Genomic DNA, 19,604 nt, shown 5'->3' on the forward strand with positions numbered 1-19,604 from the left:
TCACCTGGGTGCAATCGTTTGCATAAACACTGCCTCCAGAGCGAGACATTGACACTTAATTACGCTGAATGTGAGTGTTGCGTCACGTCTAAAGCAAACAGAAATGACAATCACTGCCGCTATCTTGTCTACACTGGATACAGTATACGGATGCGCATTCGCTTTTGGACACAGTCCACGCGCTTGAGTCTGTCAATAGGACAAATGGAGTGAAAGAACTTTCGTTTTGAAACGCTTGGTTTAAACAGCTCATTCGCGTCTTTGTACAGATATAAGAAGGATCCCATTGTCAGTCCTCTGTCGTGTGTGTCATGTGTTCCCGCCTCATGTTTCCTTATTTGGTTTGTTTCCTGTCCTTGTTAAATGTTATCATTAGTTAATTCTTGTCCAGCCGTGTTCGTCTCATTATCTATGATTTACCTGTTTATTTATAGTCCTGTCTGTTCAAGTTGACTTCGTCTGGTCTACTCGTTAACCCCGGTGTGTGATGTCCGTGTCTGCCTTGCCTTGTCCTGCCATGTCCTGATGTTAAGTAAAGTATATTGTTTGAAGTTATATCCTCATCTGCGTGTTCCTGGTTCCTCCCTCGTGTGTGCACCGTGACACCCATCTTAAGGAACAAGTGGATAGTTTATTTTTAATGGCACTCTGAATCATACCAGAGGATTGAGCGGAGCTTTTTGTTTGGTAAACGAGGCACAGTGTCATGAAGTGTTCACAAAGAAACATTTTTTAAAAGATCAAGTGGTACTATATCTGACGACAACTGCATCACAATCTGTAAGTAAATTATTTCATAATGCTTTGTCTGGAAATGACAATAGGGGCATTGATACCATTTCCTATGCAATGACGTTAGCCTATCATAACAGTGGCCGATTACTGAGAAGCCTTAAAGGACATACCCCTTAAAAACAGGTAATTTTAGAGAGAATGAAGGTTGAAAATAATCATTTTTTCACACTTTTTTTTTTTGTGCAAAAACTTATGTACATTTATAGGGAAAATATTAAAATAATAAAACTGAAAGACATGATTTAGACATGAATTAGTTCACATGAGTGCCCTGGCTAGGATGATGCCTTGAAGCCAAAGCATGCAGAAAGGCCATGGTGCTGTATTCAACCTGAAAGCTACTCCCTTTAAGGACACCCGGAGGGCCTCTGAGGTCGCGGTGCTAATCTGGGACCTTGATGACCAAGGAGGCTCCTAGAAGAAGCCTAATGACTCTGTGTCAGGGTTCTCCAGTAATGGAAAGAACAGAGAGGCCCAATAAGACCGGATTAACAACCCGCTATCAAGGGAATCAGGCCACAAGCAGCCCTCAGGAGCATGAGGGAGGAACAGTCAGGCTCCTGCCCCCTGAGGAGTGGAATGCTCATCTACACCTACTCAAAGGTGAGGACCATCGGCTGAACTTAAGGGCACAAGAGAACCAAGGAGGCCTTGCAAGGCCTACATCTTGGGCTAAGGAGAACCTAATTGGGGAGGTCTAAAAGACCACAAAAATAGCCAATAGCTCACCAGAGCGAAGGAAGAGAGGTCCCAGTATTGAGAGTCAGTGGTACAGAATGAAGGCCCCAGGTGCACTGCAAAAAACAGCTAAGGTTAGCAAGAATACTAGCTATAACAGAACCTTGTAAATGAAATGGATTTTACTCACCCACTGAAGCTCCTGCGCATAGTCTTCTTGAGACTTGGGGTCACCTTGGATCCAGACCATCAGTAGGCGGTCATATAGGGGGGAAGGGACAAAAAAAATGCTACTGCACCACTGTATAATATAGTTGGGGAACTAGGTTCTGCACCAGTGATGTACTCACAGGCCCTCAGGAGCATGAGGGGAGTACGGTCAAGCTCCTAGCCCTGGAGAGCAGGGTACTCTACCACACCCACTTACAGGTAAAGGAGCATCAGCTCAGTTAAGGGCCAACCATCAAGGAGGCTACATTTGAGAAAGAGGAGGAGCCTAATTAAGGAGGCGTAGTAGGAGACCATACAACCCAAGAGGTCCCCAGTGTGGGGGGAGGTCCTGACACACAGGGCCTACACCCCCCCGACTCTCAGACAGAGGAAGCTCACAGAGAGCCATATAACCCTGAAATGAAAGTAAAGGTGCACAGCATTGGCTGCTTGTACATGCCATTGTTGTGCCTGCTATTCCTTTTATTTAATGTCGATAAAGCTAAATGTCACTTTGTAAGTCTTCATAATTAAATTTCTGCAAAGATGACTGAATATTTTCATGCAATTGCTGTCCTGTGTCAAAAGATGACAGTTGCATTTAGACCATATTCGGAATGCCGATTTCAAGTGTGACTTGGATGCACCTGTGAGTGGTGGGATATTGGTTAATAAAAAGTTAATGCCAGAAGAATACAATTAGAACTTTATTATGTCTGGTCTATATATATCGTATCATTGAGCATTTAAGTTTTGGACATGCACAGCAATGCATTTTAAGAGTTTCAGACATGTCAGTGTGGATGAAACTTTTGGAAAATGCTATTGTGGACAGAGAGCCTTTTGAAATGAAGATACCTTTTTCAAATATGTCCGGATTAATGTGGATTAATATTAGTATTAGCCCAAAACTGTCATCATTTAGAAATAAAAAGCCATGATTTTAGACCTCTGATTTGAAAACTCTTTGAATAATACTTCAGTGTATATGCTACGTACACTGCAATGGACGGCTAAAATCTTTGCATGTGAAATAAGTATTACATGTGGAACTCTTTTGAAAACGTGTACTACTATTACCTCTGCCCAGATTAAGATTAAATGTTGATTACAACATTATATTTAGATCTACATTGCATAAAAAGCTGCAGCACTGAACATTGTAGACAATCGCTTTCATGTCATGAATCATGAATGTTTTTATCAGAACAGAGTGTAGACACAATGAAAATGTAGGATTCACTGAGAAGTGCAGACATTTGCAGCCATACAATTTCAGTTTAAAGTAGATTTTTTTGTGCAGCTTTACCATACTGATCTCTTGAAGGTCAAAGTTTGGTGGTATAAACCCATTATAAGTCTCTGTTAAAGCATTTTATCTACCAGTTTCAGAACTATTAAATAACAGATAAATGTTATGTTAATTTCAATGGCTTTTCCTCATAAAATGCAAAAACAAAAATGACAAAGACATGAAAATTTAAATGTGATAAACAAAAAAAGTGACAGTATTATTGCTACTGGTTTATAGTATAAGTATATACATATATTAAGTATATAGAATATAAAATATTTAGTTCTTGTATTTAAAATCTATTCCTCCTCTGCTGAAAAGACCAGAACCAGTCAACGAGTCCAGTTCATAGGCCAGACCACATTTCTGGCTGGGGATGCCACACAGTGCCTTGATCCTGAGAAGGTAGATCTCTTCTGACCATGATCTGCCAGGGAGATTCCCCCAGGAGAGACACCATGTCGGAAATCGGCCAAAGATGCTCCAAAGTGTCAAACCCCAGAGATCTTGAACAAGATAGAGAGAATCATTTCAAATATCAAACATATCACATCTGCTTTGGCAAATTCCTGCCACGTCCATTGTCTAGACCTCAACCCATGTTGCAAGAGAAGGTCTGCTTCCAGGTTCAAATATCCTGTGATGTTGCACCACCTTTAGCAACAGAAGCTTGTTCTGCACCAGAAGCAGAATGTGTTGCACTAACCTCCCAACGAACATTTTTGATTCATAATTGAGACAACCGACATGTTGTCCATTCTGACAATCAATTTACATCCTTGGGTGTGCGAGAGTAATTGGTTCAAAACTAAAAACACTGCCCTCTTTCAGGTACTGTAGGATGGGCAACCCTGAAAAACTGTGTTCCAATCTACTAATGAGGTATCTGTCATAATCGTCTTGTGGAGAAAGACTCCACCCAACAAAAATCCTAAATCAGGAACTGGGGAACTGAAACGGTCTCATATGAAGCAAGCCTAGTGGTATCACTGGTGAGGCAGCTGCCATAAGACCCAATATTCTGCAAAACAAAACTACAGGAATGTCTTACCTGGTTCTGATTCAGACAGAAACAATATGACTGGACACAAGCAGTACACCCGCTTGACTGCGTTGTGCACACATTCTCTACCTCGAGCAATACAGTCTGTTTCTGTGGCAACAAAACACTCTTTTGAAGGTTTGATCTCAGACCTACCCTGCAACCTCAAAGGGTAGATCTTAAAGCCACACTGACATAGGATCAAGATGTTGACACAATTATTTCTTCACAATTGCTTAAAATAGTTATAGCCGGATTAGTAATCAGTGCCGGAAAAGGTTGCTTCCAAGACCAGTCAAGTTTTGTCCACAGGACAAGAAGCCACATCTAAAATCTCTGTATATGCTAGACAGGGTCATGCTTCCTGACAGCTTTGGGGAAGAGCCTACACCTGACCCATGCACTTGACATACTTACCATGTATGTTCTCTTTTGTAACAAAGCACACAGCGGAAAAAAAGTGAGTTACATGGGCAGGATAACCATCAAGTGGAGGGTGTTTTGCATAGCATCAGATACTGATCCAATGTCGGGAGAACCTATCAAAAAGAATCCAGAGCCACTTTTTAGTCCCAGTTTGCCCATGGCTGTTACTCTTGTAGTAAACTGTGTGTGAATATAACCACCTTAAAGACTGACAACTGTAATCTGCTTCTGTGTAAACATGGCCAAGGTAAACAAGGCTGACTATTTGGAATCTAAGCAGGAACTTGTTCTGTGTTGCTGCAAGAATGACTAAAATTGGTTTGTTTTTGTTATCATTGTGCAAATTCGGTCTATTAAATAAATAAACATATAACAGGGCATGAGAAGGACAGAAATAATATAATAGCATCGATAGTCTACACCCCCCCCCCCCCCCCCCCCTTTATTTTAATGTAACAACTGTGGATTTAACCATAAATATGGACTCCACTTGGAATTACTAATGTCCTGTATCTAAGGTTAAAACTACCTGCACTTTCCTACTGTGAGCACATGCATACAAATTAACATTTATAGGAAGGATTTTCATCCAACCCTGAGAGCATGACAAGTTTGGAAATTGAATTTCAGTGTATTCCAATCCTCACCTAAACGTGGGCCCAAGTGGAAAAACAGTTTTGGGTTCAATGGCAGGCACAAATGCACCACTACAGAAATAGCATATTTAGATACTAAAGCTTTCTTTTTATTGTAATTTACATATACTTCCTGAACTGAATGAAAATGCCATAACTTACAGATGGCTGAGATAAATTGTGTTCATCTTTAGCCATATTTTGTATGCTCAATGAGTGCCAACAATTCACAGAGACGCCACATCCCATCTGTGTACTGTCAACTTTTTCACTCTAAAAATCTGCTGTTAAAGAAACACCTGTTTTATGTCACCCAGCTGTTCACAAATCCTTTTTCTGAGCCCCTGTTCGACTATTCTACTGCTATTCGTACTGCTTAATCATAGATAATTTTGTCATCTACTCAACATCTGGTTGCTGATGTGTTTCTCTTTGATGAGTCTAATGTCGATTAAAAACTTAAGCTATGACATACTATATTTTTTACTTGAAATACTGTTAATTTTAAAGCTGTGATATCATTGGAATATACCTTATTAACAGAGTAAATGCATAATCCAAAATTTATTTCATTTGAAACACAAAATCCAATAGACTATTATAATCAGTAATGACAATCAGTGTGACATACTTATGTATAATTTGATATATATATATATATATATATATATATATATATATATATATACACTGCCCATCCCAAAAAAAAAGTCACACACTATAATATGTAGTCGGACCACCTTTAGCTTTGATTACGGCACACAATCGCCGCTGCATTATTTCGATAAGCTTCTGAAATGTCACAACATTTATTCCCATCCAGAGTTGCATAAATATTTCACCCAGATCTTGTATTGATGATGGGAGAGTCAGACTCCAGCACATCCAAGTGTTCTCCAGCACATCCCAAATATTCTTAATGGATTAAGGTCTGACTCTGGACTCTGTGGTGGCCAATCAATGTGTGAAAATGATGTCTCATGCTCCCTGAACCACTCTTTCACAATTTGAGCTCGATGAATCATGGCATTGTCATCTTGGAATATGCCCGTGCCATCAGGGAAGAATCAATTCATTGATGGAATAACCTGGTCATTGTTGGAATAATCTCATTCTTTGGGCACATAACATAATCATCCATGCAGTAATTATCCAATGGGAGGCTCTTACCTATTTGCTTGGTTAAATCCAGGTGGTGATTTTTTTTTTTTTTTAGACGGGGAGTGTATATACAGTATATATATATATATATATATATATATATATATATATATATATATATATAAGAGGCACAAAATCACTTTCACAGACTTTTACATTTAATGTTCCCTCCTGGTGGAATTACCTGCCAACTCAATCCGAGCAGCTGAGTCCTTAGCCATCTTCAAGAATTGGCTAAAAACACATCTCTTCCACATTCTATTCTAATTCTATTATAAACTGGTGGTGGACGAGGAGATACCCCCCTTACTATGTAAAGCGCTTTGAGTGCCTAGAAAAGCGCTATATAAATGTAACAAATTATTATTATTATTATTATAAAAAAAAAAGAAAAAAAAAAGAAACTTGCCCATTTAATTACACTCATATTCATTTACTAACTACTTGTTTGTTTATATATATATATATATATATATATATATATACTAGCTTCTCTATTCTTTTTGTATTCTATTCTATTTCTTTTCTTTTTATTTATTCTACAAAAGCAAAAAAAGGTGTCTAACACTAGCTTGCTCTATTCTTTTTCTATTCTATTCTGTTTTCTCTTTATTTATAATATAATTTAAAAAAAAACTTGCTATGTGTACTATGTTAAGCTAACTGAGACTTGTTATAGCACTTGTGTATCATTGATTGCTTCCATTGTGTGTGTTGTATGTATATATATATATATATATATATATATATATGTATATGTATATGTATGTGTGTGTGTGTGTGTGTGTGTAAAAGGTTTAAGATTTAAGATAAAAAAAACACGTTATCTTTAAAATCTAAAACTGAATAACACTGCACTTCAAATGATACATTTTAATCAGATATTTTACATGTGGTTTTAGTCAACACAGTTTTATTTAATTAACATTATATTACCTGCAAGTACTTTTATTGATTGATTGAAAATGTAATTTTAATATTTGAATACACTACACGTTGCATAAACAATACAAATATGCACCTCTTTTCCACAAGGGTAGGGTAAAAGCTGCATGAAGTTACTTTTTTTGTTGTTTGTTTTTTTGATTGAAGACAAAATTAACAGCATACAAGATTTGAATGATGTAAGGGTGATTAAATAAAGACAGAATTTATATTTTAGAACAAACTATTTCTTTAAAAATTTTATAATGTGAAAATTCTTCAGGTTTATCTTCATTATATTAGCTGCACTAATGATCGACAGATCAGTGATTTGAGTAACAATAAAATGATGGATATATAAAAGAAAGGATTTATCACTAAGAAGAAGCATTTAAGAATGACCCAAGGTTACAAAGATGAATATAGTTGTCACTTTCAGATGTTACATATGTAGATTTATTAACAACACAGCCAAATAGAGTAGTAATTAGCACAGGCCTGCATTCATTCATATGCCACTTTCTTAAGAGCCCAGCTTGCTTCATTCCCAGCTCGTCAGAGTCATTTGGCTTTACTGAGGTCTACAAAAAGTGTGCTCTTTACCAGCCATAATCGGCTATGCATGACTTGAGATTGACACAAAGCCCTGCTGAGGAATCAAAACAAGAGTAAATCGAAATCAATAACAACATCTATATGCAGATACACTCACAAGCCTTATTTAACATTTGCTAATGGTGCCTGGCTGAGGGTGGAACGATTTTGCCTTATTTTGCTTTCAGCAGAAAAACAGAAGAGGTTGAAAGGACAATGATATAATCTCTGTTCATTGAGCTTTATACACCTACACCTTTAATCAAGCCAATCTCTTTTTTGATGCTGTTGGTTCAGCTTGGCATACTCTGAAAAAACATGCATGCTATGTTGGCATGGTCTCCCCTCACTTGGGTATAAACTGAATTCCAACTAAAGGGACCTATTGAAATTACTTTCAGTAAACATTAGGTTGCTGGCAGACCCAAAGACAATTTGCACCACTGAATTTGAATGCCCTTTTACACAAAGCCAATTCTTTTAATATTTTGATTTGAATTATTATTATTTATTTATTTGTTTTGAATTTATTCAAGTGTTCGGCTACCGGTAAGAGTCTGAAGCTCAGTTTAACAGTTGTTGCCATTGATAAAGGTAGGAGTAATAGAACTAAAGAAACAAAACCTTACAAATAATTTTTATTGACCAAGGCACGTTCTTGTTTGAAACTTCAAAACGCATCTTTGTATGAAAAAGTAATGTAACTTACAATGATAAGGCTATAAAACTTTTGTCCCCTCACACATGCTGCTAAATGATAAATTACCTCATTAAAAAGAGAATGGATTTTGGGCTGGAGTTTTTTGCTCTGAGCTACACCAGCAGGGCTGACAGCATTGTGCTCACATATGCATAACACATTCTACACTAATAATATAATATCTGATTGCATAAACTTGATTAACAGGCATATTTAACAGTATATACATATCTAATACATGTACTTACTTAGGATATGGAAAGAGGCATTACATACCAGAATATAGCCAGGTGGTTGGAGGGTAAAGATCAAAATAGTTAAGCCAGCATTAATACGTGATATTTATTTTAGGATATATTGTTCAAGGTTTGACTTTGTGAAAAGGAATGACACTTTAGCATACTTTCCAAAATAGTGGTTATTATGGAAATAATACAGTTTAAAATAATATACTTAAATGTGAACTGAATATTGTTTTCAGACACTTATATTTAAATTAAAATGTATTCTTTAAAGCTGAATGACGTGTGACCATAATCATATCGCATAATCAGATCACGTACTCATTTAAAATCTACACTCACCAGCCACTTTATCTAGTACGACTTGCTAGTACCAGGTTGGACCAATTTTTACCTTTAGAACTGTCTTAATTCTTCATTATATAAATTCAACAAGGTGCTAGAAACATATTCCTCAGAGATTTTGGTAAGTATTGACATCGTAGCATCACACATTTTGCTGCAGATTTGTCGGCCTTGAATCTCCTGTTCTACTACAACCCTGGGTGCTCTATTGGATTGAGATCTAGTGACTGTACAGGCCATTTGAATTTATTGAATCATGATCATGTACAAGAAACCAGTTTGAGATGATTTCAACTTTGTTGGTGAGTTATCCTTCTGGAAGTAGCCATCACTAGATGGGTGCACTGTGGTGGACATGTTCAGCAACAATACTTAGGCTGTGGTGTTTAAACAATGTTCAGGAAGTACTAAGGTGACCAACGTGTGTCAAGAAAATATCCCCCGTACAATTACACCATCATCATCACCAGCCTGAAGTAGATGAGTTTGTTTCTTCATCGGTATAGATTTGGAGACATTTAACATTACATCACTTGGTCACCAGTAGATCCTCTGCACTGAATGGGCACCATAAGATATTGAGAATCTAAACATCAAATAAAAGCATCATAATAATCCACAAATAATCCACACAACTCCATTTAATGTCTTGTGTTGTGAAAAGATGCCTGTTCGCAGGAAGCACATTCATCTTTAAAGCGCATTGAGTTTAAACCATCCATCCCCTGTTATCCTCTCACATTAAAAATTTCCAACATATTTGTACAGAACTGTTTAGAAGTTTTATTCACTTTCTAAATTATGCTTGATCTGTGTATATTTCTCTTCTGATTCAGGCGAGATCCCACTGGAAACATAACATAACAAGAAAAAGCAATGTTATGGATAATGGATTCATATTTGAGCTGGAAACAACAATTTGAAGTAAAAAACGTCTTAATGAATTTATTACAAACATGCAACACAGAGTTGTGTCCATTATTGTGGATGCTGATGACACATATGCACTGCATTAGTGAGCAAGTGATGTAATGGTAAAATTGTCAGAATCTGTTCCAATGAAGAAACTAATTCATCTATACCTTGGATGGCCTGAGGCGAGTATATTTTCAGCAAACGGCTAGGAGGATGGTGTTATTTTGCACTGTACAAGACCCTATGAGAGATACACCAGACAGCATACTTGTTTATCATTTTAATGTATTAATAATATGTAATGATCAAGAGTGTATTTGTTATAATGGCATGACAAAGTGTGCTATCAGCAAAAACTGTATCTGTGCAAACAACTAGTGGACTGCTTTTTATTGTTCCTGAGAATGCACTGTGCATCTGCGATTTAGTCAAGTGGGAAGCAGCTGGCACTCAGCTGTGCATGCTTCAGATAACTGCAATAAGTGTATTGATTTTTTTTTTATGTACATCACAATGCATCATCCAGTTTGCAATTATTCAGGTATAAATCCATCAGCATATTGTAAAGATGATTACCAAGCATATGGAATCATTGTGCCATTAAGGAACATCCCAGTCTCAGTTTTGCAGTGAAAATAATCAAAAATAAATATTATGCAATAGTCAGCAACAGCATGGGTATGATGGCCTGTAAATATTTTAGTGAATAAGAAATGAATATGGAGTAAACATGCAAATACTATGCTCAAGACAACAATGGTGCAGTATATATTTGTGTATTCTGTTTACAAATCAATACAAACAAACAAAAAGGAAAAACAACAATAACAACAAACTTTGAATAGTGATCATGAAAAAAAATAAAATACAATACTGTCCAGACATAAATTAACTCAATAGTCGCATAAAAAATAAATAAATCAACCACATTTCACACTGATTTGAGGCTTTTAAAGAGGTATAATTCAGGGCTCACAGTATCTCTGTCTTGAAATGGTTAAATGTTATTATTATTATTTTCTATGGAGAAAATAATGGGATTTTTGCCTAAAGAACCCAGCTATTATTTTTTTTGGGAGTATCTGTACTTTACTTGAGTTTTAAAATTGGCAGCGGCTATTTACACTAAGTGCAAATAGCATATTTTTTTGGCAGCGGCTATTTGCACTAAGTGTAAATAGCGATAGACGCTATTTACACTAAGTGCAAATAGCAATAGATGCTATTTACACTCAGTGTAAATAGCAATTAGACGCTATTTACACCAAGTGCAAATAGCATATTTTTTTAGTGACAGATGCTATTTACACCAAGTGCAAATAGCGATGGGTTCTATTTACACTAAGTGCAAATAGCAATAGATGCTATTTACACTCAGTGTAAATAGCAGTATTTTTTAACGATATGCTATTTACACTAAGTGCAAATAGCTATAGATTCTATTTACACTATGTTAAAATAGCAAGATTTTGTGCTATTTATACTACTTATTGCAAATAGTGGCAATTATCTGCACCTCAGTATTGTAGTACATTATAAAACAGTACGCAATAATAACATACTGAGTGTAAATTATAATTTTAATTCAAATTTATTAAATGGATGCCACCTTATTGGGACAATAAAGCCCTCCCTACACCTACCCGATACTTTATTTTCAACTTTTTGATTATTTCCTTCATTTTTATTGAAAATAAATGCCTTTCTGATGCGATATGAGATTTGAAAAGGGAGAAAAAAATGTTTGGCAAAAGGTGGGCTCGAACTCGGGTCGCTCACGTCAAAAAGCATGCGCCTTACCATCTACGCCACTGAAACTGATGTTGATGTTGACGCAATCACACATTAGTGGGCAGAGTTAGTGTAAATAGCCTTTGCCAACAAGATGGGCTATTTGCACTTAGTGTAAATAGACACTCCGTTTAAAATTTCTGTCAACTTTCACTTTTACTCCACTTCATTTTCTATCTAAAGTGTAGCCTATAATTTTACTCTGATACATTTCCTCGAAGCATACAAAATAAAGCAAGCAGGTTTGACGAATCAGTGGGCTGGAGCTTGCAAGTAAAAAAAAAACGTGTTCAAACAAGTGCTTGCACTACCGCGGATGATTAAATTTTCAGAGGCTGGGGTGTGCATTCTGCGAAGTGTCTGCGATAATATGGAAAGTGTTGTTTTAGTGATGTGCGATCTGATATTATCGAGTATATCAAAAAACAAACTCAGAGCGCTAAATTGTACACAGCAAAAATGTCTCTGTATCTTTTTTTATATTCATATAATTTAATATAGTTAATCTATATTACATGAAGAGTGCCGTTTTTCTCCAGATATCAGCATGATAACAAATGTAATAATGATTTTATACAAGTTTAATAAAGTTAGCATAAAGTGACTTACATTTTAGACACAATATTCACTGTTTTTTGCTCAATTTTGCCAACGAAAATAGTTCCAAAGAAAGATCACAGCACTTGCGTCTCTAATGGACCATGTTTACTTATTGAACGAATCAGCATTTTGAACGAATCATAAATGATTCAATGACTTACTTTAATGATTCATTCCTGAATTAATTAGCAGTTTTATAATTAATTAGTACCTATTAACGTTTATGTTTAAAACAAATGATTATTTATGGATTTACTGCAGGCTAAATGCATCTATGTCCCCTCTGAGCTACATTAAACTGTGTAAAAACATCTCAATTCCACTTCAGATGCAGATTCCACAAATGTTTTCTTACTTGGAATGAAAGAAAGTACAAGTTGAAGTGCCTCTTATACTTACCAAAAGATACAAAATGGAAGAAAGAGTTAAAACTGAAGTCAAGTCACTATTATGTGTATAGGGCTTTTAACAATACAAATTGTGTCAAAGCAGCTTTACATCAGTTTGATATTTTGCAACTCAAACTTTGTATAAACATTTTTTAATATGTTTTAATTTGCTCCTTTTCTATTTTGCTTTTACGCGTACTTTAACTTTCAATACTTAAATATGTTTAATATTATAAAATACTTTAAGTACAATGAATACCACATAATTTAAAACTTTTACTCACATAAGAGTCTAAATGCTGACTTCAACTTCCACCATTTTCTGGTAAGATATCTGTACTTTTGCTTAAGTGAGGATTTCAGGTACTTCAGCCACCAACTTGTGCTGTATTATGGTTGCTACAAGAGCTTTTGGTAATTGTTTCTGGGACTGCATGTCATTCTTGATACAACATCCAAAAACTGCGTACTTACACAAACTGATCCTCTCAAGCATTTTTCGAGCAAATTTACTCTTAGACTTACTTAAACTAAACTTCTTGTTTTTTGTGTCCTTAGGTCAAAGTTGTGGCGGCTTGGTACAAGGTCTCAATGGAACTATAGAGAGTCCTGGCTTTCCCCATGGCTACCCTAACTATGCCAACTGTACGTGGATCGTAGTCACCGGAGAGCGGAACAGGATACAGTTGTCATTTCATACATTCGCTCTGGAGGAGGACTTTGACATTGTCTCCATCTATGATGGACAACCACAGCCAGGCAACCTGAAGATGAGGTGAGGCCTATGCTTCTTATTTCCTCATTGCTGTAACTTCGTTATGCCTTTGTTTTGGGCTTACATACATGGTCATGCATTTTTATGGATTGTAATTTTTTTAATGTTTCTCGATGTTTTCCGTGAGTTGAGGCTTTGTGACAGATACCCCAACATAGAAGACAGGAAGTGCTTGATTGACATTTTTTTTTTCACACTTTAATGAAAAATAACTTATCCAACACCATCCTGTACAATGTGTGGTGGGTCTGTCAGATGCATCTAAAGCAGAAACTCCTATTAAATTGAAATCTGCAAATGTACTGTATAACACAATCACAAATGCAATTCTTGAAAGTGTTTTCTGAAGAAAGCTGTTAGAAGGATATATTGTGAAAGTTTGAAGTGTCTAATGGATTAAGAAATTATTAAGAGAGACAAAAACGTGCAGAGGCACAGAAAAAATGGATAGTAGACGAAGAATGCTTTATATGACAGTGGATGATGCAAATATTTACGTAAATATAGGTGGACATATGGACTAAGAAATGTGACCCAACCCATCCAAAAAGTTGAAAAACACAATGATTGCAACAGTTGTCTGCAACCCGTATAGAAACACAGCAGTTCAATGACTTAAACTTACACAGCCCCTTGAGGCACTGCATCACGATTGCTTCATAAGGAAGCCATCGCTCCTAAGAGCTATTGATGAATTAAGCAAAAATGAAGGAGTATGGCAGGCTACGTACACCTATTCAGGGAACCAGGGTTACATACGCAACCAAGGTGTTCCCATTTATAGGATCACTCAACACTGTGTCAGCAAATGACCAAATGGGAACTCTCTACTACAGCACCATGCTACAGGTAGTCTCAGCCTCAGACGTCACGCCCACGGACCGCTAGCTGAACGTCTGTTGCATTTGACACACAAAAGTGGAAACACTTTAGGAGTTTCGAAGTCGTCATCGGATTGGTTGAATTATACAGGATTTCTGGGAGAAGTGTGAAGAAGTTCTTTACCATTCCACCTGGAAACAAAGATGCCGTGACACCAAAACCCCTCACGAAAGAAGAAAGCGGTTGTGTTTACAACTGTGATGACAAGTGCTTATCAGGATCAACTAAACGCTGGATTTACAAAAGTATGTGAAATATTTAAAGTACAAATCTTTAAAATACGTAAAGAATAGTAGAATATTTAAAATACGTCCGAGAGTTTTACAATCTGATAATGAGTCTGATATTGTAGCAACATTTCCACGCAATGAAACGTGACGCCACATGAAACAAACTGTGATTGGTTGTTTGACTTGTCGGTCAAACGGCCTCATGGGCGGGCCTTGCCAATGAAAGCTGCCATAGATTCCAGACCTTCAGCCGTCAGTCTGAAGGTCTGGCTACGCAAGACTATGCTACAGGTAACTGCCATTTAGCTAGCATGTGCCTCAACACAGACTGACACAAAACATTAACTGACTACTGTTCAAACAGATAAAACCTGAAAACCTGGAACCTCATTTATTGTTGTGTGAAAACCATCCTACCTTTAATGTAATATTATTATAAATTATATAATTATATAATATATCATTTTGCATATATGTAATTCAGAACTCACAACAAACAACAACAACAACAAAACAAAACACGTACTTACGCCTCTCTTTCAGATGTGAAATTGTGAAATCTATAAATTGAAAAAGATTTTAAAATTATGCACAGCTAAATGCTTTCAGACCTCTGCCTTAAAGGGGCCATCGGATGCAAAATTCACTTTTACATGTTGTTTGAACATAAATCTGTGCTAGCAGTGTGTGTACAAATCCACCCTATAATGATACAAATCCACCCAGTGCTTTTTTTTAAATCCCCAATAATAATGATCACTTACTCAGATCAGGCTGTTCTGAGATTCTTGGCAGAGTGACATAGTTTTGCACAGGTTCCTCCCACGATTGTTGGTTAACAATCAATGGATTGGTGTTTAAGCACAGATCCGCCCTGAGTGAGCTGTACAGTCCGCCATTGTTTCGACCCCGGAGCAGGGGTAGACAAGATTGTCTCCTAAGCGATGAGGTGTTTTGTTGTTGGATGTAATAATGAACATAGCAGTAGTCATTTACTCCCGACATCTGAGCCGCTGAAGGCGCAGTAGATTATGTTTGTTTTTAAAGGGAATGCACCCCCATCTACCTAAATGCATCTATGTTCGCACAAATCATTCGTGATCCAGCTTCACTTTTTTTGGGAGCTTCTCCAGTGAGCTCTCACACAAAGCAAAGTTTGTGGCCTGGCAATGTGTAGTGCAGGCTGTAAAAAAGGTAAACCGAGTAAACCAAGGCGGAACTGCAGGCCCGCTGGACCAAGGTGGAGACAGAGGCTTGGCAGCCTGGGGCAGGGCCAGCGGGATTGAAGATCAAGGTGGAGCCAGAGGGAGGGAGGGACTAGGCACATCCAGAGACCCAGAAGACCGTAGCGGAGTCCTGGGCTTAGAGGCCTGAGGTGGAGCAAAGGGGTTGACGTCCCAGAATGGCACTTAAGACATGAAAGCCCAAGGTGTAACTGAGTAGTGTGGCAGTGCCACTGAAGAAGGAGCTGAGGAGAGATCCAGTGAAGGTGGAGCTGAAAAAATGTATGGAGTCTGCATAGGTGTAGGAGGCCAGGCTGAAACAACTGGGATGAAGGGGAGTTAGGCCTGAGTAGAACCAGTGGAGTAGGGCTGGACGATTAATCGAAAAAGAAATTGAAACCGAAATTCAGAACCTCTAATTGACATAATTTTCCCATGTTGGTTATTTTGTTTTTTTTAATCCTATTAATTCTTTCCCCTGAAAAACATACTACCACGTGTGTAGTTGGCGCTATGCGTATGTGTATGACCATTGCACTCGCATGTTATGCAGCGCATGTGAGTGGCGCACTAAAATAATTAAAATTTTTACAAGCAACACCACTCATCAATGATAGTTCCAAAACAGTGGACCAGAAGACCCTAGAGGCAGGGCAAGCATTGGGAACTTTTGTTTACAGTAGCCGGTTGGTATGGCAACTTTTGTATTTGAAGGCAACATTAGGTATTCTGCACTGCGCTTTATTTTTTAAAACCATTCCTTAGTGCTGCGTCTCCCTGTTTTAGACACAAAGACATGTTCTGTGTGAATGGCCAGTAAGAACCAAGAGTAAATATGCATATAGAGTGACAGGATAAGATCACTGAGATGCTGCCCTGCTCTTTCCCTTAATCAGCAGTGTTCTATTTATATTCATTATTTAAAACATTTGTCTACAGGAGATGCAAATTATTATTTTCTAATTTCCACATTTCATTATTTAAAATAATATTCATTTACAAAGATACAAGTTATTTTCTTCTTTTCGCATGACAGTATTTAAAATGTATTTTGTTTGCAAGGAATACTGGTTATTTTCCACCTTTGACATGGCAATATTCATTCATTTTGTTATTTTCTATTTAGGAAAATAGCTTTTTACAATAAAACTGAAATGTAACTTTTTTTCATAAGACATCTTCATTTCAAGCAAGCTTTGATTTAAATTGTTCGAAATATTCAAGAAATAACCACAAATACACTGCTCAAAAAAATTAAAGGAACACTTTGAAAACACATCAGATCTCAATGGGGAAAAATATCATGCTGGATATCTATGCTGATATGGTAATATTACAAAGGACACATATGGTAATGTGTTAGGAAAGAAAGGATGCCACATTGTTTGATGGAAATTAAAATGATCAACCTACAAAGGAATTCAAAGACACCCCGAGAATAAAAGTGAAAAAATTATGCAACAGGCTAGTCCATTTTGCTGAAATTTCATGGCAGCAACTCAAAATGGTACTTAATAGTTTGTATGGCCCCCACATGCTTGTATGCATGCCTGACAACATTGGGGCATGCTCCTAATGAGACGATGGATAGTGTCCTGGGGTATTTCCTCCCAGATCTGGACCAGGGCATCACTGAGATCCTGGACAGTCTAGGGTGCAACTTGGCGATATAGGATGGACCAAAGCATAATGTCTTAGAGGTGTTCTATTGGATTTAGGTCAGGCGAACTTGGGGGCTATTCAATGGCATCAATTACTTCATCCTCCAGGAACTGCCTGCATACTATCGCTACATGAGGCTGGGCATTGTCGTGCACCAGGAGGATCCCAGGACCCACTGCACCAGTGTAGGGTCTAACAATGGGTGCAATGATTTCATCCCGATGGCAGTACTCATCCTGTTCCTCCTTGCACAAAGAGCAAATACCGGTCCTGCTGATGGGTTAAGGACCTTCTATGGCCCTATTCAGCTCTCCTAGAGTAACTGCCTGTCTCCTGGAATCTCCTCCATGCTCTTAAGACTGTTCTGGGAGACACATCACAACTTCTGGAAATGGCACGTATTGATGTGCCATCCTGGAGGAGTTTGACTGCCTGTGCAACCTCTGTAGAGTTTGGGTACCGCCTCATGCTACCAGTAGTGACACTAGCCAAATGCAAAACTAGTGAAAAACAGTCAGAAAAGATGAGTAGGAAAAAAAAATGTCAGTGGCCTCCACCTGTAAAACCAGTCCTGTTTTGGGGGTCATCTCATTGTTGCCCTTCTAGTGCCCCTGTTGGTAATTTCATTAACACCAAAGAAGCTGAAACTGATGGTGCGTTCAATTCATGTTGGATAGATCGTGTTTACGATTTGAACGCACATGAACGCGTTGTTACGAGTGGGAAACTCAAACTTTGTGTAGAAAAGTTAATTCGACCAAAGTGACTTGAACGCACCTGACGTCGTTATAACGACTTGTCAACTGGTAAATGCGAACGTTCCAGGAGCACTTGAACGCAGCATGATTAACAACCCCCTCTGCTACTTAACTTACCAGATCAATGTCCCAGGAGTTTAACTGACTTGACGCTATATTCTGATTAAAAAGTGTTCCTTTAAGGTTTTTTTTTGAGCAGTGTAGTTTGTTTCCTTCAATTATTTTAAAATCACAAAGATAAGAAATGCAGTCTTTCATTAGAAAAAAAAAATCCCACCTTTAATAGTTGAGCATATTTACAGTACAAACCTTTAATGAATTATGAGAACAACATTTTTTAAAATATAATTATAAAAAAATTATATAATAAAATAAAATAATAGTTCAATAATTGTAATCAAGTGTTCAATTAATCAAGGTTTTGGTTTTAGGCCATATCGCCCAGCCCTACAGTGGAGACTAAGGAGACTTGGGGCTGGGCCGAATCAGCAGAGACAAAGGATACACGTGACCAGATGGGGTCAGTGGGGATATGAGTCTCTGGGAGCAGATATCTTTACATTACAGAAATATCTCTAAGGAAACCAAGCCCACTTAATTTACTTGAGCAGTAAGAGGATGAGTGGGGCTCCACTTTATGCCTGCAAACACCATGAGAATGCCCTCTAGGATGGACATTGGTCCCGGCTCTTGCACTGCCACCTTCCCTGTATGGCACTTCACTACCGACCAGGCACAGACATGGGCTGTGTTACAGTGGGCTTCTTTGGAGTTCGGCCGAGTGCACTATGGGGTTGAGAAGCCATGGCTTTAGAGGATAAACTATGTAACCTGATTGTATAGAGATAATTATTCTGTGAAAATTAAAGTAGAATAGCAGCAAAGTACAAAGAAAAACTTACCTAACTTAAAGATAACCGTCTTTACCTGCTCCGACGATTTCCCGCATACAGTAAAGGTGTCATGCTTCGACCCTGTCTATCTTGCAATGACGTTACGAATTGCCGTAGAAGCATTTCAAATGAGCGGTGCATTAATTGAATGAAAATTCTTCTTGTTAATGGGATAGTTCACCCAAATTTGACATTTCTGTCATTAATTACTCACCCTCATGTCGTTCCAAACCCGTAAGATCTCCGTTCATCTTCGGAACACAAATTAAGATATTTTTGATACATTCTGAGAGCTCTCAGACCCTGCCATAGACAGCAAGGGTCCTTACACTATCACATTAATATTACACTAATAAATTTATTATCGGTCCGGTCATGCGAAAAATCGGCTAATTCCTGTCCCTGGCCGGTCGATCGGTGTGTAGCAACGTGGCGTTGCA

At 37.6% G+C, this 19,604-nt stretch overlaps 1 protein-coding gene across 2 annotated transcripts in view; it reads left to right on the plus strand.

Annotated features, from left to right (window-relative positions):
- Window positions 1-13,496: 13,496 nt before the first annotated feature.
- LOC306882813 (CUB and sushi domain-containing protein 1-like) overlaps window positions 13,497-19,604 on the plus strand; it is a gene marked incomplete at its 3' end in the record, with an annotated part of 412,841 nt that continues 406,733 nt past the window's right edge. For both annotated transcript variants that reach the window (XM_079437723.1, XM_079437724.1), the window contains exon 1: window positions 13,497-13,516. In XM_079437723.1, the coding sequence (XP_079293849.1) occupies window positions 13,512-13,516 (5 nt within the window). In that variant the 5' untranslated portion in view covers window positions 13,497-13,511. The remainder of the gene's footprint in view (window positions 13,517-19,604) is intronic.

This window comes from Barbus barbus, assembly GCF_936440315.1.
Source record: "Barbus barbus genome assembly, chromosome: 16".
Classification (NCBI taxonomy): Eukaryota; Metazoa; Chordata; class Actinopteri; order Cypriniformes; family Cyprinidae; genus Barbus; species Barbus barbus.